Source organism: Ahaetulla prasina, chromosome 7 (genome assembly GCF_028640845.1).
Source record: "Ahaetulla prasina isolate Xishuangbanna chromosome 7, ASM2864084v1, whole genome shotgun sequence".
In the NCBI taxonomy this organism is placed as follows: Eukaryota; Metazoa; Chordata; class Lepidosauria; order Squamata; family Colubridae; genus Ahaetulla; species Ahaetulla prasina.
In genome coordinates, this window is record NC_080545.1 from 72,473,619 (window position 1) to 72,495,452 (window position 21,834).

Consider the following 21,834-nt stretch of genomic DNA (forward strand, 5'->3'; position numbering starts at 1 on the left):
CTTTAATGTACGGTATAGAGGAACGTGATGGCTCAGCAATTAAAAATGTTGACACCTGAGTGGTGCAGTGAGGGGTGAGCTCCAGTTACTTACCCCAATTCCTGCCACCTAGCAGTTTGAAAGCATAAAAATGCAAGTAGATAAATAGGTACCACTTTGGTAGTAAGGTAATAGCGTTTCTTGAGCCTTGACTAAGAAATGGAGATGAGGATCAACTAGAGTCGGATACAACTGGACAGGGGAACCTTTATTTTTACTTTTTAATCAACAGTAAAGGGCTGCTGCTATGCAAGGTCAAAACTATATCTTCTGAATGATTTTTGAAGTGTGAAGATCCCTAGCATATATTTGTTTGGAAAGTAGATTTCCCTCCTCTGAAAGGATCAGCATTTGAAGAGAGTTTTGAATCTAGCAATGCCAATAGTGATCTAAACCTTCGATAGGTAGTGTGAGTGTAGTTTGCTTCTAACACCATGAATACAGCAGAATATCCACATTATATAAAACCACTACTAACAAGCTACAGTGTTCTGCTTTAGAGCATGGAACAATGAAATGTTTATTATCACAGCACAAAGTTTAAATGGTGAAACTTGCTACCAGAAGATGAGTAGATGGCTGCCAATTTGAATAACTTTGAAAAATCAGAAAAATTCAGTGGTGGGTTTCTGTCAAGATGGGTAATAAATGACTTCTAGAATCATAAAAATATCCTTCTCAGCACTAGCATCTGGGGCACATGAAAGTATTTTCAATTATATAACTTTCTGAGCTTATGGTAAGCTTACACATGACCATCGGTTGCCTAAAGAACACAGTATAAAGAAAAAAGCTCTCAAGTTAAATCAGTTCCTAGTTCTGGACCCATGCAGCTTTATTGACAACATTATTTATTTATTTTTATTCTCCCTTTATTATAGAATTTTATTTAGTTAGTTATTATAGAAATAGTTTGATATTGTATTTTTTTTCAGGATGCATTTTTAACTTTCCAGTTTAGCCTACATCCCTATACTGGCTTTGTTTAGCTTTTGAGATAAGCCAAGTTGGTTACCACTTGCTGAATCAAAAGTAAAAAAAAGCAGTTTTTAATTGCTTAGTTAGTCAATTTACACATAAACTTTGTGTGCCTTTTCTTAAAAACATCAACACTTATTCACCACTATTAACAAAATACCATAGTTGTAATTAGAATGAGTCACAATTTTTAGAAAGAGTATATACTCAACACTCTATGACAGCGATGGTTAACTTTTTCCAGACCGAGTGCCCAAAGTATGTGTGTGCATGCCCAAACTCCCTAAATGCAAAGTGCATGCAGCCCCTGCACATGCTCCCATCCATACGCATGTGCATGCCTCTGGCATACGCCCCGCCCTCACACATGTGTGTGCAGCCTCCTGAATGTGCGTGTGCCCCCCCTTGCACGCACCCCACCCCTGCGCATGCGTGCACAGCCTCTCTGCACGCACCCCACCATGTGTGGCAGAGACCTGATGATCAGCTGGCTCACGCATACGTGGAGGAGCTGAACTGGAGTGATGTCTCGCATGCCCACAGAAAGGGTGCTGCGTGCCACCTGTGGCACACGTGCCATAGATTCGCCATCACGGCTCTATGAAGATTACAGTTGCAGGAATTGGATATGTCTAGTTTAATGAAAAAAAAAAAGACTAGGTGTGACATGATAGCAGTGTTCCCACAAAGAAGAGGGAATCAACCTATTCTCCAAATCACCTGAATTTGGACAAGAAGCAATGGATGGAAACTAATCAAGGAGAGAAACAACCTAGAATTAAGGAGAAATTTCCTGACTGAACAATTAATCAGTGGAATGGGTTACTTTCAAAAGTTTTGAATGCTTCAACACTGGAAATTTTTAAGAAGATGTTGGATAGCCATTTGTCTGAAGTGGTGTGTGGTTTCCTGCCTGAGCAGGGAGTTGGACTAGAAGACCTCCAAGGTCCCTTCCAACTCTGTTATTCTATTCTATTCTATTCTATTCTATTCTATTCTATTCTATTCTATTCTATTCTATTCTATTCTCTCCAAGATCCCTTCCAACTCTTTTATTCTGTTATGGATTAGAAATTTACGTTTCAAATTTAGTTGACTTAGTAATATTGAGTATAAAGGAGAATATTTCAGGGTAGCAAAACAGATTGCATATGGGTACGGAGAGAAACAAACTGGTGAGTACAAGCTAGAAACTGAAAACACTTTATGTCTTCTATCCATACCCATACCCAGAAAGAGGAGGGAGAGAAAGAAATTTCACTTTCCTTTTTTTTTATTTTTTTGTTTGATAAAGTCTAATTCATTCAGATTCAGAATTGACTTACTGTTTTGCATCCCAATTTATTTTTCTGACAGGTTAATTTTGTTGCTGTAATTGGACATCCTGCGTGCAGATTTTTTTTGGCTATGAGACCTTCATTTCTTTAGTCAGCTGTCAAGTGATTTTGTTGAAGTCTGGATTTTTCTTAATTTTAAGAGTGTTTGAAAGGAGAACACTGGACTGTCTCCAGACTAGGTATATTAAAATCTGAAATCTTAAGGATATATCAATACAAACGATCAAAGAATTATAGAGACAGAAGAAACACTTTGGGCCAATAAATCCAACTGCCTGCTTCAGGCAGGAATGTGAATTAAATCATTCATAGAAGATGGTTGCTTAGCATCTGCTGGATCACATAATTTGAAGGAGAATCCATTCACTTTATAGATAACTGGTGCTTCTGCTTTTACTTTCACCTGTAACATTAAACCAGATTTTTCTTTCCTGTAAGATAACACCATTATTTTATGCCAAACCATGAATTGGTGATGCAATGGTTAGAATGAAGTATTGCAGGCTAGTTCTGCCCAAAGGCTGGAGTTTGATCCTGAAGGCTCAAAGTTAACTCAGCCTTCCATCCTTCCAAGGTCAGTCAAATGAGGATCCAGATTGCTGACATTGTAAATGGCTTAGAGAGTGCTGTAAAGTACTATGGAGCAGTATATAAGTCTTATTGCTATTACTATTTTGGGATGAGGGAGAAAACCCACTCTGTGACCTTCTCTGTGATGTCATTCAGGTACTAGAATTATGCTATTATATCATTCTCAGTCTTCTCTTTTCAGAGACAAATATACAAAGTAATTTTCACTCCTCTGATTATCTGTGTGTCCTTTTTCTAAACTTCCGGTACTTAAAAATGTGGTGCCTAGAAATGGACACAATACTTGAATTGGTGTTTGATCAATACAAAATAAATGGAGCAGCTATTTTCCATTGCAGTTGGGCAGATATAATAAATTTGAATAAGTAAATTTCTTCTCTCAATACCTTGTAAAATGGCTTTTCCATCAGTATGTTCAGTTTGTAATCAATTATTCCAATAATTGTAACCAATTGTTTTTTCCTAAGTGTATGGTGATATAATAATACAATAACTATATCATCCTAGATCTGTATATTTTATTTCTGTTTCCTATCTAAAGAATTTGCATATCTCACTATGAACTTTACTACTTTAAAAACTGATGTTACCCATTTCACTAGTTATATTTCTCTATTTGAGAATAAGGAAGCCCTCAACTTTCAACCACAGTTGAGCCCAACATTTCTGTTGCAATTTGATAAGCATTCAACACGTCATCATTTCATTAATGTTAAAACAGGGACCAGAACTGAACTTTATAATACCTTTCTCAGTTTTACGAAGAACCAACCACTGATAAGTTTTTGAACCAATTGTTTATCTATTAAACTGTTACACCATCCAGCCCCAGCTTACTAATTGGTAATGAAAGTGTCATGGCATTTGTGTCAGCTGTTTGCTAAGAGAAAGATGGTATGTTTAGAGCATTCTCGTAATATGTTAAGGAAATTATCCAATCAAAATGGGAGATAAGGTTAGTTTAGCAAGACCTACTTTTGATAAATCTGTGCTGACATCTGGTAATTACAACACTGTGTTTAAAGCACTTAACAGATCAATTGCTTTAGGATCTACTCTAGACTCCTCCTAGATATTGATGTCAGGGTGTTGGGTAGTTTAGTTCTCTCTTCTATCTTGGAATGTTTTTTGACTAAACATTCTTATTTGGTGTCAATGCTCAGAGTACAGGTAGTCCTTGATTTACCACATTTGGGACCACAAAATTTGGTGTTAAGCAGTGCTGTTATTAAGTGATGTATGACTTGACCACATATAATTTTACAAACCTTTTTGTCATGGCAGTTAAGTGAATTACTATGGTTGTTTAGCAAGACATCACATGACCACAGCTTGCAACCCTTCCTGCCAACTTCCCCATTGACTTTGCTTGTCAGAAGACAGCTGGGAAGATTGTAAATGGCAGTGATGTGTAGGATGCTGCAATTTCCATAAATGTGAACCATTGCCAAGCACTTGGATCATGACCACGTGATGGTTATAGCTTACTTTTTTCCAACCCCTTCATAACTTTGAACAGTTGCTAAACAAATGGTCATAAGTCAGTTACCTCATGTATATTTTTTCTAACAAATTATATATTAGCTAGTAAAAGGTAATCCAGATCCATTGGAATTATTTTATGCTAAAGATATTTTATACAGTTTCTGGGATACAATTGGTTATTCAGAATTCTGTATTTAGTTATTTACTCCGAATTCAGGAGATCTGGTTTCTAACACTTCTTAACTATGATTTTAAAAATAGTTTCTGTAGGACACAACAAAGAACAGCTTCACATCCTGTATTTAGTATAGAAGCAAATAATGTGAACAGGTATGATTATATTCATTCTATGACAGCTCTGCAATTATGGTTTCTTAAAAAAGATCTTAATGGAAAGAAGCCTTGCTTAGCATTTTGGTACTGTCTTAAGATTTAACAGAGAAAAGTTTCTTCAGTTAAATTATCAAAGGATTCCAATCAGTTGGCTGCTTTTTATAAATCAAATCAGTAGTTATGTACAAATATATTTGTAGATAACTGTCCCAAATCAAGGGATTACAGGGCCATTTTTGGAGGTTATGTAATACTCTTTCTTTTAGAGGGCTGTAGGCTGTGAAATGACCATTGCCTTCCTAATTGCATTGTGTTCTGCTAAATAATACATACACTGTTTGGATTGTGGCACTTCAATTTGCTTCCTGTCTTTTAATTTATAAAGAGTTTAAAATATAAGACTTTTAAATATAAGAATAAACTCCACTCTGGTTGAGGTTCTATGGATTTCTCAAAAGAGTTTAAATGATATTTGGAGATGTGTACTTTTCCCTCTATTTTTTTCTTCTAAGAGAATAGAAACACAGCATTATAAGACAAAAATACACAAAAAAATCATAAGCTTAGACCCCCGAAATTATGTTATCTGTCTTGCTGCTATAAATGGCCAAGATGGAAGATGCTATGGATAAGTTATATTTATATAGAAAACTGCTGAAAGCCATATGAATACTCAGTTGAAAATGTAAGCTGAATTTCTGATGTGAGAAGAGCTTTGCATGTTACCACAATTATAAATTTCCAGGTGACATCTTCCATTTGTGAATTTTCTTGACCTGAATATATTTATGTGAAATTTGAATTTCATCAGTATATCTTTTAAAAACTTTATTGTGATTCTTTATGTCACTGCAGCTAATGTTCCGTTGGTTCAGCACTGAAATGATTCAGCTGTGCAGATGATCTTCCTTGACATCTTTGTGACTTTGTCTTTTCTTTTGTGCCTCTTTTTTATTCTGTAAAAATTGAATATATTTAAAATCTGAAAGCAAGTCTATTTCTCCTTGTTTCCTCACATTTGTCTTGTATTCTCAGGAGTGATGTATGTCACCTGGTTAGAACAGGGTTAGAACTCCTTTAGCTAAGGAGTTAGCTAAAGTTCCTTAAAATTAACTGTGAATTCTGACGTATGTTTTCTGTAGAATAGTGACAATGCTAGCTCTTCATAGATTTCTGACTACTGTGTTTCCCCGAAAATAAGACCCTGTCTTATATTATTTTGAACCCTGAAATAAGTGTTTGGCCTTATTGCCATGCATTCAAAAGCCCAATTGGGCTTATTATCAGGGGATGACTTATTTTGTCATAGTAACATTTGTAGTTTGTATGTTATCTCAATTTCTATAGTATATTTATCAACCAGGCAGTCATATCTTCATTATGGGTTATAGACATGTTTAAAATTCATTGCTTTTATAACTCATTATTCTCTACATTAAAAAGGATGATTGATATTCCTATTTTTGATAAGTAGAAATAAGACTTCTGTAAGAGATTTTGTGAAATTTAATTAATGTATTTATAAGTAACTGAGATTTGCATTTTCTATATTTATGTTGCTGTTGTTGAGTGGGGGAAAATGGAATCCAGTTATATCACAGTGATTGTGCTGTTTGTTAACATTCCTGTTATTTTCAGCACTGAAGTCTTAAGGAAATTGGGAGCCAGCTTCATACTGTTATTACTAATTAAAAATACCACCTTCAGCAAAAAGGAATAGGCATCAAGGCATAATTTTTTTCACATATTTCTTTTTTCTAAATTAAAATTTAAATGTTTACACACAGAAAATTAGAAATAACATATAGTTATAACTTCTATTCCTGCAATGAAGTGAATGTTATATAGCACAGTGAACATATCATAATAACAGATGAATGCAGTATTACTTGTTTTTCCATGTGAAAATTAGACAGTATGAATGCAGTATTACTTGTTTTTCCATGTGAAAATTAGACAAATAAAACATAGCTACTGATGAAAAAAGGAGAATAAAGTCTACGAAAAATATTTATGGTTACTTGTAGCATCTCTTTCTCTCTCCCCGTCCCTCCCTCCCTCTCTCTCCACACACATACACTCTCACATAATCATACAATTGGCTACTCCTAATTTTGAATGTGTAAGAATTTAGTATTACAAATTTTGCTGCATCTTCCAATTTCATATTAAATCTTTCTTTTAAAAAGGAAAGTGCTGTGTGATTCTCTGACAATGGCATAGAGATTAAATGGAACAAAAGAGGTATTTATTAAATATTAGATTAATTATTTAAGTTCTTTATGGAACTTTAGCACTACTAAATCTTTGCTTTCCAAAGCTGTGCTCATTGTATATATTCTCAGTGCTTAGGAAGTTTTTAAATTACACTTTTGAATCTAGACTTGTGAACAAGAGAATACACTTTCCTTTTTGTGTGAGAATGCTGCAATCGTAATATCTCATTGTATATCTTGAAAGATAATATTTATATTAATAATTGAATCGTAACATTTTGATTTGGCCTAGAACCTGCCTTCAGATTCTTGAAAAAAGGAAATAATGAAATTTACTTTGCAAGAATAATTAAGAGTTGTTACTGATAAGTGAAACGCAAAATCTTCCTCTGTCTTAAAATCATTAGCAGTTAAATGAATAGCAGATGTTTGTAGTTTTTTTTTCTCAATCTGTGGTTGGTATAACATGCTATGAAATCTGATTGGAGATTATATTATCACTTAATTACAAGTATTGTAATTAAGGACATGTGAAGGAAATGTGCTGCATGCCTTGATTAATATTATTTATTTCATTAGAGGTCATTATATATTAGACAAAAGTAGTGATCTAACTTTAGCCATGGGAGATAACTTCAAAATAGCTAATGGGCAATATCCTCCTTGCTGATTTTTCAGGGTTTTTTTTTCCCTTACTGTTCTTGATATCATTCTTGAAATTATTCCACTTTCTTTGACTTGACGCCCAAATCCACTGTGTCTAATTTCAATAATGAAATTAACTTGTTTTTAAACTCATACTTCCTTCAACAGGTTGCTTTATTTCTTCAATGTATACAACTGAATGTGAAATTAACAATAACAGAAACTATGTTTTGCTTTCATATATTAGTTTGACTACTGTCATTTTTAGAAAACAAGAGGAATGGTTAAAGTTAGGAATTTAAAATGTAGAAGTTAAACCAAGGCTTTGTGTCAAATTTCTTTTAATCCAAATTTCTTTAATTATCAAGCTAGTGTTAGTAGGAAATAATGTTTTGAATGAAGTCATACTGATCCACTCTATCCAATTTCAAAGCCATTTTGCAACTGTATACCAGCAATTTGACTTTATCTCTACGTGAAATGCAAGAATAATCTTAACAAGAAAACACCAAAGGTTCTTTCAAACTACATGTCCCATATGTTTGCCAACTCTTATTTTCATTTACAGATATTCAGAAGGTTACTTATTCACTGGAAAGTAGTAAAATAAAATGGGTTTTGTGGGAAAATATTTTTATTCCCATTACTGTTCACTATAGTTTCTGTTTCTTTATTGTTGTTTTAAATAAAACATGTAGTATCCATGCTAGTATCATATACTATTGATTTATGCTCTTTCATCATGCACGTAAGGCACACATTTACAGTTTCCTACCTTTTACAGTGCATTGACTTTGGACTGGGTTTTGCAGCATGCATGGCTGTTTTTAATCTTAGTTTTGCAGGGGCTATGAAAAAGGTCTGATTTTTTTTTTTTGAAGTGAGAAAGTGCTAAACTGCATAGATTACATTACTGTCTCTTGCTTTCAGATAATATGTGGGAGACTATGGACTCCATGCTTCCGACATAGGAACAGGAACAAGTTGGGAAGCTTCACTTCAGAGAGAATGCTGGGAATTTGCAGAGGGCGACGGAAATTCCTGGCTGCCTCTCTGACTTTGCTATTCGTTCCTGCTATAACCTGGATTTACCTGTTTGCCGGGAGCTTTGAAGGTAAGAAAGAAAACCTGCTTGATGTTAGAATCTGGAGATTGATGAATTCAAGAATTTTCACTGTCACTTCAGATCTAGTAGCCTTGAGACAGATTGGATGAAGTTGTTCCCTCTCCTGTTTTCCTCATCTCCTAAGGGACTAGGCAGAGGAGGAAAGCTGTCTTTTATAGCTGTGACATTGTCAATATCTATATTCTTGATCATCAGGTTGGTTCACTCCTGTGGGTGTACTTGTTATGAGAACTAAAGTATACATTGATTTATTAACAGCTTAGACTGATTTTTCTCCAACTGACAATTTGGAACAAGTATTGCAGCAATTACTTTGCTGAAGCTTTGAAAGGAAGATATGATATCTGTACGTTTCTGCCTTATTTACTTATGTATTTATGTGTGTACACAGCTGTCTCTGTAAAAGGCTGTTTCAGAACTGATGGCAATGTAGTTGAAAGCAATCTGCATGATTTTTTGATATAAACATTGTGCATTAGACGTTGTTCTTTATGTCTTTATTTTTAGTAGTTTTCAAGGGAACAGCTGTATTTTTATTATTATAATTTATTTAGTTTTAATGCTCAAAAAAGCTCAACCAAAGCTGTCATGCCATAGGAAATATTCTTTCATGTTTGAATGATTTCTTATTTCCTGTATTAAGCCTTTACAATTTCTTTGTGATTTTTTTGTTTGTTTTATGAACTTCAAGAAAATGGTTTAGCTTAATGTGAACATTTTTATTTTACCAGCCATAGCTGCTCCATTCACTGAACTTGTTAATAGCTCTTAATGAGTTGAGAAGTTTTTCCTTTAAAATCTTATTCCCCAGATTCTCCTGAAAACCTTTTTCATAGATGAATTGGCTATTTTAAGACTATAAGAAACAACCTATGAAATCAAAACAGGGACCAGCCTAAGCCACAATATTTGATTTATTATTATATTGTTCTAGAAGATCTTTGAAAATTAATTTTAATCAATGGTGCTTTGCGAAACATATTTTGGTACATAGAGCATGAGATCTTGGATTTTGCTGTTTTAATTAATTATAACATTGATTTTTCTTTTGTGTTATAAAAAATTCTATAAGTTCCTGAAAATTATTAGATTTTGGGCAGTGGACAAATCTCATTGATAAATAAATAAATAATAGCCTCCTAACACTGTAGTTTCTAAAAGAATAATTTTTAAGTATTCCTTAACTTACTTCAAAATATAAGGTACTTCAGGTATATCTTTAAGAAACCTAAATAAATTGGCTATACAGTTATATAGTAATTTGTAAATAGAGTGGAGCTAGGCAGTTTTGATAAAAGAAAAAAAACATTTTTGATCACACACATCAAAAATATAATACACACAGACACACACGTTTGTTTTATTGACATGTAATTGCTGTTAATAAATAGCTACTTATTTCCACTACCTGAGGAGAAAAATGCTATATCCAAGCTTCTTTGTCTAATCAGGACAGGGAATGAAACTTATATAGCAAGCATCTACAATTCCCAGGTTAGTGAGAATTATTACTGAAAAAAATGATTTTGTAAAAATAGCTAAATATCTATTATCTTGGATATGCAAGAGAATAAGCCTGTAATTTAAATCCTGAACCAGTTAATAGATATAGATTCTACTATATATTGCTATTGCAGTTATAGTTGTCTTTTTATTTTATTCAGTTATAGTTGTCGTTATATTTTATTTTATTATTTTTTCATCAAATTTATATGGCCACCCATTTCACAAATACGACTCTGGGTGGTGTACAATTAATGAAAACAATTTAAAACAACATTTTAAACCCTTAACAATTACAAAAACATGTTAAGCAAAACCATGGGAAAGTAAATTTAAGGTCTTGCATGTAATAAGCCATTTCATGGGCTTCCCATTTCCACTGTATCCCTGGAAATGGGAAGCCTGTTGACAAAACCAAGTTTTAAAGGATTTCCAGAAAATCAGTATGATTAGGGCCAATCTCGCCTCAGAGGATGGGGATGATGTTCTAAAGGAGAGCTGCCATGGTTCGGAAATATCATCTTCTTGGGTGATGGTGCTGGAACTTCAGAGCATATGAGATATCTAATATGCTTCTTCTGCCAGATCTGATGTAAAAAGGGAGAGTTACAGTAGTCCCTCAAATAAACCAGCCCATACCATGTAGGGCTTTAAAGGTCAAAAAGGGAAACCACAAAAATGAGAAAAGGAAAAAAAGCAGCAGTATTTATGTATATATAAATGATAGGTGTTTTCAAGCTGAGTTTTAAACTCCGACCACACAGACTAATACTGATCAGTCTTTTCATTATTGTAATAACAGGTCATAAGCAGAGATCAAACACGACATCAGTTCATGATTGTACATTGAGTGACATTGATTTGCCATTACAAAATAATAAATTTCAGGATCCAATCTGGGTTGGTCACTGGGACCAAAGGTTTAGTTTTCCAAGTCTTCAGATTTGTGCTGGAGCCCATCCTCAGAGCTCTAGCATGGGTCTGAAACCTTGGAAAACTAAGCATCAGGTCCTGGTGATCCAGATTGGATCCTAGAACATTATCCTGGGACACATATATTTGCCTTCATTTGCAAAGACAAATATATGTGTCCCAGGATAAGTTGCAAGATTCTATTCATTTGTGAATAGATTGTTTTGCTAAACTCCATGTTTAGTAAATCCATAGTTCTTAGTATCCCAAGTGTGTGTGTGTGTGTGTAAACTATTAGAATAGAATAGAATAGAATTTTATTGGCCAAGTGTGATTGGACACACAAGGAATTTGTCTTAGCATATTTAAGTCTTATTCTTTCCAAAGACATACTACCAAATATATGGCTCTTAAATGAAAATTATTGTATGAACATAATGAAAGGACAGATCAGTATTAGTGTGGTCAGAATTTAATAATCTGCTTGAAAACTCGTATTTATATATACAAATATAAACACTGCTTCTTTTTTCCTTTTTCAGTTTTTGTGGTTTCCTGGAATATAACAATAGAGGTGTGTGTCTCACACACACAACCACACACACACACCTGTAATCATTTTACACTTCCAGCATAACATCCAGTAAGGAAGCCTCCTAAGTGTGTGTTAGTATAATGCATAGCTGTTCTAATTGCTGGGAGGTGGGTAACATTATGTTGGCTTCTAAGATAGTTTCTGTATTAGAAATCCTAGCTTTTATAAAAGGATAGAATGCGTTTTGGCTAAAATTTGGTTTCTTCTGCCATGTTGGACAGAATATGCCAAATCTAACTTCTAGAAGATAGCTTCATCATTAGCAAGGAATTCTGATGTGATGTAGACTAGTAATCTAGTATAATGTACACCTGCTGTATCTTATCAAAGATGCCATGCAGGACATTATGTGAAAGCCTCAATTGATTGTGGGTAGTTGAGATCACTATGGTAATGACTTTGGCATATGGAAAATTGAAATTGAGACTCTAAAAGAAGTAAAAAATTAAAATCATGAATTAATTGCATGTCTGTGAAACTAAAAAAAAAGGGATGGCATAATAGAACTGAATGACGGTTGTCTGATCCTCTGTTATGAAGTTGGTGAATCCATGCAAGAAATGAATTGTCTGGTTGTTTGAGATAAAAAGGCTGATCCATCATGTGTCTACTTTGCAAAAATTAATTCCATGTTGAGAATTATTACAGAAGAATAAAAAATAAAAAAGCAATATCCTAGTGCTTTTAGAGACTTTCAGTTGGACTCCTGAACATACTTTCTGGTTTTCAGTCCTGCATTAGGCAGAATGTAAAATTATGTAATTTCAGGACCTTCCAGGACCTTGCAAGTTCTACTTCTAAGAAAGGTTACTCATGGCCAAAGAGACATAAAAAAAGAATACTCAAGTCATAACAGACAATGAACAACTTATACACCAGCAGTCATGTTTTGAGGCACAAAGGTGACCAGTCACATAGAATTGAAAGTAACAGACTTCTCTTACATAAGTAAGCTGTCATGCGGACACACTAGAAGTTATAACAAACCTGCTCTTATGGAACTGGTCCTGAGATTTAGGATTACATATTATTTATTTATTTATTTATTTCGATTTTTATACCGCCCTTCTCCCGGAGGACTCAGGGCGGTGTACAGCCAAGTAAAAATTCAATATATAAACATTAAAAAGAAGTTAAAAAGAAATATTATGAATATTATAAAAAGAAATATTATGAACCAGGAATCATTCTGGAATCTAGCTATATACAATAATGATAATAAATTAATGAACTATGATGTGCCACAAGTCTGTCCAGGTTAATTGAGTCAAAAAACTTAATTCAACTCCTGCTTATCCAACTTGATCTGGCCACAAGGTCATGCAGGCATGCTGGATTTTCTTACTGAACCATAATTCCCAGGTGCCTTCCTTTGCAAACAAACACTTTTATAATGCCTTGCTTATTCAGCCTGGTGACAATAGTGTTTAGATAGGCTGTGCAATTACATCTCAGTCTTGAATAGAGAATCTTAGGCTAGAGTGATTGACTCTGGCATCAGTCCCGTGCTTAGGTTTGACTGAAGTAGAGAGGACTAGATTGATGGGATCATCTGATTCCTCTTTTTCCTCTGAGGAGTCTAATGTGGCCAAGTTTCATGAGGCTTGAAAATGATATTGTAGAGCCAGAAAAAGTACAAAAAAACTGGTAGCCAAAATTATCAGTTTTTGTATTAAACAAAGATACCATTTAGGAAAAAAAGCAATCAGCAAAGCTCATGCATAGTTTAGATAAAAATAACAAATAGAAGAGGGTTTTTTCTGTTTTAATGTTAGAATCCAGGTACATCCAATGAAATTGAATGATGGGAGATGATAAAAAGGATCTCTGTTCTAAATAATGTGTGCTGAAAATGATGAATTTTTACATCATAAAATATCTGGGCTGCATAAACAGAGGGATAGAATCAAGATCACGTGAAGTGTTAGTGCCACTTTATATAATGCCTTGGTAAGGCCACACTTGGAATACTGCATTCAGTTTTGGTCGCCGCGATGTAAAAAGGATACTGAGACTCTAGAAAGAGTGCAGAGAAGAGCAACAAAGATGATTAGGGGACTGGAGGCTAAAACATATGAAGAACGGTTTCAGGAACTGGGTATGTCTAGTTTAATAAAAAGAAGTACTAGGGGAGACATGATAGCAGTGTTCCAATATCTCAGGGGTTGCCACAAAGAAGAGGGAGTCGGGCTGTTCTCCAAAGCACCTGAGGGTAGAACAAGAAGCAATGGGTGGAAACTGATCAAGGAAAGAAGCAACTTAGAACTAAGGAGAAGTTTCCTGACAGTTAGAACAATTAATAAGTGGAACGATTTGCCTGCAGAAGTTGTGAATGCTCCAACACTGGAAATTTTTAAGAAAATGTTGGATAGCCATCTGACTGAGATGGTTTGGGTTTCCTGCCTGGGCAGGGGGTTGAACTAGAAGGCCTCCAAGGTCCCTTCCAACTCTGTTGTTATATTATATTATATTGCAGTCACCACCTGAGGAATTTCTTTTTTTTTATAAGAAATTTTTTTATTTTCCACAATAAAAAAAACCAAAACATTCACATCAAACCATTACATTGTGCTGACGGGGTGTTTACAAAGCTTCTTGTGCAAATTCAAAATACGCGTCTCTTTCATACATGTGTCTTCAATATCTTATTCTAACATATTTTCCCTTCTAATCAATTGTAAAATAAGTCCCATATTTTATAATAGTGCTTATCTTCTTGATCTCTAATTTCAAATGTCAATTTACTCATCTCTGCACCACCTTCAAAGGAAGCCTAAACAGATGCAAGGAAGATAAGAATTTTAATAGCTGACAGTCATAATGGCTATATATTAACTTCAGGATCAAAGGCTGGGCCCATTTCAACAAAAATGCAAAGAGGAGGATGCTAGTGTGTTCACATCCTATTTGTTCATTCTTCATAGATATTCCTGGAATAGAATTGTGGATCAAATAAGCCTTTGGTTTAAGCCAGCATTGATAGCTCATTTTATTTTCTGTCCAGAATCTCCTGCCAGCTATTTCTACTGAAGATCCAAATTATACAGTTATGATGAGAAAAGGATAAAAAATTCTGCTTGAGAGAGCCCTCAAGGGACAAATGTAGATACTCTCTGTATAAAAAAACCACAAGCTTAATAGTAATCAATTTGAGCAAAAGCAATGAATTACCGAGCATCAAAGAAAATCAAGTGGGGTGAGGGAGGAGAGGTTTGAATCATGCTGGCCTCCATGTCCAGTTCCCATAAAGGAAGTCAGGCATGATCAAAGCAGGCACTGTCTGCTAGAAAGGGTAGGTATGGTAAACAAAGACATGGTAAAAGGAACAGCAAGAAATAGAATCTTGAAGAGTTTCACATTTGTCTGATATGCTGAAGTCCTCATTTATTAAAATGATGAAGAATGTTATTCCTGCAATTTTGTAAAACCTCTTTTTGCTACAAAAGAGCTGCTGCCTCTTATAAGTAGTATCCAAAGTCTGTAGTATAGTCAAAGCTCTATCCTTTTTGAAAGACCCTGCTTGTAACATTAAAGGACTCTTGCCTTCTGTAAAGTTAAGAGATGAATTTTTTTCTCTTTCTTAGGATGGTGGCATGTTGGGTAGGCACTGACCCAAGAGACAGAATCTGATTGCGTGAAAACAATAGTGTAAAACAAGCATTGTCCCTCTAAAGAGCCTCAGCTTCCCCCAAAAAAGCTCTAAGAGTTGTAAACCTAATTTTGCGTAGCTTCTTTTCCAAAAACACCACACTACTAACCAGAGCATATAAAACATTTGCTAGACCAATTCTAGAATACAGCTCACCTGTTTGGAACCCTCACCACATCTCTGACATCAATACAATTGAACGTGTCCAGAAATATTTTACAAGAAGAGTTCTCCATTCCTCTGAAAACAACAAAATACCTTATCCCACCAGACTTGAAATCCTAGGCTTAGAAAACTTGGAACTCCGTCGCCTTCGACAAGACCTAAGTTTAGCTCACAGAATCATCTATTGTAATGTCCTTCCTGTCAAAGACTACTTCAGCTTTAATTGCAATAATACAAGGGCAACCAATAGATTTAAACTTAATGTAAACCGCTTTAATCTAGATTGCAGAAAATATGACTTCTGCAACAGAATCATCAGTGCTTGGAATACTTTACCTGACTCTGTGGTCTCTTCCCATAATCCTAACAGCTTTAACCAAAAACTTTCTACTATTGACCTCACCCCATTCCTAAGAGGACCATAAGGGGCGTGCATAAGCGCACAAACGTGCCTACCGTTCCTGTCCTATTGTTTTTCTTCTCTTCTTCCTATATATGTTTATATGTGTATATACTATATAATCTTTTTGTATGATGTTGTGACAAAATAAATAAATAAATAAATAATAAATATATAGCTTCCATTTTACCAGCATTCCTAACATGAAGCTCCCTCTCTTCTTAAAAGGAGAAAATGACAGCATTAATCTAATTATTTCCCATCTTCATTCCCAAAAATCTTATATTTCAAGTATAGGTAATTCCATCTTTCAGTTCCTTGAGGCAGTTACCAGTCTGAAACCTAAGTGTCACTCAACAGGAAGCTGAATCTTGAGTGAGTGGAAAGTAGATTAGAATCAAATAATGCTGAGATTGTAGCAGTGTGAGATTTATCCAGGTTTGAATCTCCTGCCTATTGAACTATGATTTAAACTGCTGCAGCTTCATGGCTGAAATATACTTTGGATGGAGAAAATCACAGCTCTTAACTCTTCGTGAAAAGCTGAGGAAGATTCCTTTCTGATGTTTCCAATAAGCTGCTATTTGTTTTACTTAAATTGTCAAAAACGTTTGAAAACAATCTTTGGGAAACTATCCAGGTTTTAGGTTTTTTTAAAAAAATGAATTGATAAGTCTTACTTGTTTATTTGTAACATTAATAACTGGTTTACTTTATTTTCATGTACGCAGAAACATGCAATAAATATCTAAAATACCCAATAAACATTTTCACTTTTTAAAAACAAACTTTTGTTGAATGTTGGGTAAATATATGGACAAACTTATTTTGTCAGTTAAAGCTTGGGGTGGAAGGAAAGGTATCTGCTTTCGAATGATAGACATCAACTAACAATTACCACCATGCCATTTTGTATCTTTGGCCAATATTATAACTAATTCAATATCATCATTCAGCTGAATTCTGCTCTCTGGCAGCATAATTTTAAATCTATTTTCAATGAAAGCACTGGATAGGATAATAAGAAATAGATAGATAATAAGTGAAAACAAGCAGCTCTGCAATGATTCTCCTTGTTTGGGATATACCACTTTAATGAACTTATGAATGTGAATTATGGTCAGAACTTCATCAGAATCTTGATCATAAATTTATTCATCAGCGTAAAACAAGGATTATATCCCAAATAAACTTGTATTTTTGCAATATAACCTGGGGATATTATGCTCATCATTCATTTTTCAGTTGCTCTAATAGCACACTTTAAGGGGGCTTCTATCTTTCAACCTATTCAGATTGCACCAGTATTAACCAACGAAATGGAAAAGAGTGAACGAGCTCTGCATACCTCTTTCTCCATCTTCCCAGGTTTTTTTTCATGTTTTCTGTTGTGGCAACTAAGAACTGGTTTTGGTTCAGAGAACTCCAGCTGTTGACCTTTAATGTATGAGATAACTGAGCATTAAGCATTAATTAAATCTGCCCCAGGTTATAAGCCTGCATTATGGTAACAACCTATGATTTAATAATCTCAGCTTTTCCTCCTCCCCCCTTTTTGCAGAGGTAGCTACTTTATGCAGAAATTAGGATGATTTATATTTTTCTAATGCAAACTCAGTACCTCAACAACCAAAGGAGATGAAATTGTCTCATATGATTAACTAACATCTTTGAGGGAAAAGGAAATAGTAAAACTTAAAAAAGAGAATGAATCTGATTCCCTGGTGGATAAATACACAATACTTGAATTAGCGGTAAAAACCAAACTAGGTTAAATTGAGAGAGGATGTCAGAAAACTCAGTGATATTAAAACCAAAATCGGATTTTTGTCCCTTTAGAACCTGTCTGTGCCAAATGTGATTTACCAATACATGCCTATCGAGACCTGAACCTCCCACCTGTATCAGTTTTGTCATCTCAGACAAATTGCAAATCCAAGCACTTGGCTGGACCCGTGGTGCATTGCCTTAAGCATTGTGGTAGCTTGCTTTAGGAAAAAATAATCTGTTCCACCTCCAGGATTTATAATAAAGTTATCAAGCTGCTTTACCAAGCTTGTATTAAATGAGATCAGCCTGGCTCATTATCAAATTAAGTACAAATGTGTGCTGTCTTCAGTTTTAATTTAGCAAAATATGTGGACCGAAACAAGAGCCACTTTGGTGTATTAATTAAAGCATTAAACTAGAAAGTAGGAGACTGAGTTCCAGTCCTTCCTTAGGCACAAAGGCAGCTGGGTAACTTTGGTCTAGTCATTCTCTCTACCCTAGGAAAATGGCAGTGGCAAACCACTTTTGAAAAAGTTACAAAGAAAACAACAGGGACCTGTCCCGGAACTTGCCAGATATCAAAGAGTGACTTGAAGATGTGAAAAATAAAAATATGACTTTAATTGTGCAGTTCATTCTGAAGTCCCAGACACCAACTATTTCGGTTACCTATTAAAAGGTATTTACAACAAATTCTGGACACCTATATTGGACGTGCTCTAGGTCGGGGTCTCCAACTGTGGCAACTTTAAGCCTGGTGGACTTCGACTCCCAGAATTCCACAGCCAGCTTTGCTTGGGTTGGAGACCCTGCTCTAGGTAAAGGTTGGAGACCTGCTCTAGGTAAACTTTGCTGGCTGGGGGATTCTGGGAGTTGAAGTCGCCAGGCTTAAAGTTGCCAAGGTTGGAGACCTCAGCTCTAGGTAAACTGTTGAGCTTCCAGTGAAGTAGAAACTCTCCCCATTTATCAGTCAATTTAATTGTAATGCATATTCATGTAAATGTACCATATTTTTTAATGATAATCCTGCAAACTAAAATGGAAAAGAAGAGAAATGCATAATTAACTTCTCATTTTAATAAGGGAGCACACCTGTACTTCTTCAGTGAAAGTTATTTTTTTTTCTGACTGTTCAGATAAAGCATCTATAATAAGATTTAAAATAAAAAGAATCTTCAGATGAGAGTGACTTGAACAGTTCAAAACAGCTCTTTAACATGTCAGGCAACTATGCAAATAAGAATTTAATTTCATCACATAATACTATCTGTATATTATGTTTGCCAAATAAATGCAATTAATGTAGAAGAAATTGTTTACTCCTTATATTTTATGCATTAAGAATTTAAGGTGTTTTATCCTTTAAAATGTTTGCATCATGAACACATTAATGCAAAACACAGTTTTAATTATTTAAAGTGTGTAAACTACTAGTGTCATGCAGGGTGACTTCATGGAAATAGCATTATCTGAACAAAGCTTTGCAAATGTGAGTAAACAGATGATAAATATCAAGATGCTCATTATAGTTTATGTAGCTATTCCCTTGCTACTCTCCTAGCTCTTATTTAATTTCAGCAACATTCGGGACTTTAGTTTAATTAGTGCTACCCACTACTTTTTGGGCTGGAAGAAAACTGGAAGAAAACAAACTTTGCTCCCACTCTACCTATCTCTATCCTGTCATGGCGGCAGTGTTGGGAAATTATACAAGCATTAATGTGGAAATTAGGACCAGGGATAGCAAATTATTCCAGCTTTATTTCCATCCCATCAAATTTGTCCAACTGACAAGACGACATCCATCATAATGTCAGACTGGAAGAGGAAACAGTTTTGACAATCATGTTTGGTCATGTGTCAAAATATGCTGTGATTTTGTACATGTATCACAGATATATTCAAGGGAAATTGGTTGTCATTTCCCACAATCCTTGTTCCTACAGTGTTCAGACTGACCCAGGATTTCAAGCTTGATACTGGCTCTCAGATCAGTTAGGTGCAAGGAAGGAGTCCATTTTGAAAGAATCTGACTTTCTTACTGCCCAAAGCAGAATGGCTCCTGGAGGAGATGGGGGGAGGGGGCATTCATACCAGCCTAACATAGCCAATACATTCTCATTTTCTCTCTCCCCCTCCTTCCCTTCCTCCCTCTCTCTCTCTCTCTCACACACACACACACACCAAATAGGTGGAAGACTATGTTTGCCACTTTGAGTTATTTATAAAAAATAATAAAAGGAGGAAAACAAATAAATATAACCACACCACTGATAGAATGGATGAAAACATATGTGATATTCTTTCACTGCAAAACTGTGGTGAGATGAGAGGAAAACAAGTATAATTAAAGACAAGGCTGTTTCAGGTATGGAATAGGAATCAGATGTTAAAAGGACTCGTCAGAAAAAAAGAAGCTGTTCAGCAGGTTTCTCTCATATTTAATTCTAAATGAGGAAAGGTTCATAGAGATAAATTAGATTACAATATTGGCCCCAATGTTCATTGTCTTTTATGGATGACTGAAGATTTGAAATAAAGCTTCTCAAGACAAATCAGATAGCAGTCCTTTTCATTCTTCTTTGTGCTTGTTTTAACATCCCTACATTTTTCTCTTCTATATCTCCACTTCTTTTACTATTCTGTTTACATTATAAACTCTTCAAAAAAGAAAACAGCAGAGCAAGCTCCATATCTTCACCATAATTCCTAGCCTGGGAAAGAAGACGGTGGTACCTGTAAAATCATTCTTTTGCTGAATGGTTGGACAACTGCTAACACATGTGGACAAATCCAATCTGGGTTTATCAGTTTAAATGAAGTCGTCATTTAACTAGGCCAGTCACTTTCATTATATGAATTGGGATTGCAGAAAGTTAAAGAAGATAACTGGGCTATGGACAACTTTAACTAAAAAAAAATTCTAGTACTTTTTCTCATTAAATTAATATGAAAACTGAATATTAGTCTGCCTTCTATCCCCAAATTGCTACTTATGATAAATTGCTAGCATTTCACCATTTTCCTGTGTTGTACTTCAAAAGCTGGATTGTAAGGTAGCTTCTCAAAGGAATTATTATAGATCATAAAGTGTTTCATATTATCTGGAGTACACATTTCTATCTCTGTGTAAATAATTTCTGGTTTCCAGCAGCTTTAGCATATGTTATTTGAGATTTTGCTAATATGCAAAGAAGTGAATAAATGTACAAATGTATTTGATTTTACTTCTTGTGAAAAACTATTTGGTGAATATTTAGGTTTTTTTTCAAATTGTTATATTGCAAGCTCCTAACATATAATATCTAAAGTGCAATAATATTATCAATTAAAATGTACATAATATTTTTAAAAAGTCTTGTCTGAGATTTTTTGAAGTTGTTTACACTCAAGTGTCAGGTAATGTCTCCACTCAGAGATCTTTCTGTGAGTCAACCACATTATACAAGATATTATTCTTTTATACAGGTAACCTGAATGAAGTCGTAGTTGCAGTCTATTAGTTGGGTGATATTTAATATGTTAAGCTAATAATCGAAACATTTATTCCTGTTTAGGACAAGAAAAAGCACCAGGCTGACTCAATGCTAATTGTAGAACTGTGTTTAACTCAGGAGTGAAATCCAGCAGGTTCTGACAGGTTCTGGAGAACCAGCAGCAGAAATTTTGAGCAGTTCGGAGAACCAGCAAATACCACCTCTAGCTGGCCCCAGAGTGGGGTGGGAATGGAGATTTTGCAATATCCTTCCCCTGGAGTGGGATGGGAATGGAGATTTTGCAGTATCCTTCCCCTGCCATGCCCACCAAGCCACGCCCACCAAGCCCCACTACACCCACCAAGCCACGCCCACAGAAGTGGTAGTAAAAAAATTTGGATTTCACCACTGGTTTAACTCACTTATAAGACATGATATGGATAGTTTTCTGGTTGTATATTAGATTAAAGGGAAACATTTTTTTAACACTTGGAGAAATTTAGTGTTAATGGTTTTGGATCTTTTCTCCGCGCACCAACAACATGGATTAAAATTTCCATTTCATAATAGAAATCTTTCCCTTCCTCACTGCCCATTGTCATCAAATAACAAGC

At 34.9% G+C, this 21,834-nt stretch overlaps 1 protein-coding gene across 2 annotated transcripts in view; it reads left to right on the forward strand.

The window, feature by feature from the left end:
• LARGE1 (LARGE xylosyl- and glucuronyltransferase 1) overlaps nt 1–21,834 on the forward strand; it is a 398,885-nt gene that overhangs the window by 99,912 nt on the left and 277,139 nt on the right. For both annotated transcript variants that reach the window (XM_058190742.1, XM_058190741.1), the window contains exon 2: nt 8,555–8,738. In XM_058190742.1, coding sequence (XP_058046725.1) covers nt 8,633–8,738 — 106 coding nt within the window. In that variant the 5' untranslated portion in view covers nt 8,555–8,632. The remainder of the gene's footprint in view (nt 1–8,554; nt 8,739–21,834) is intronic.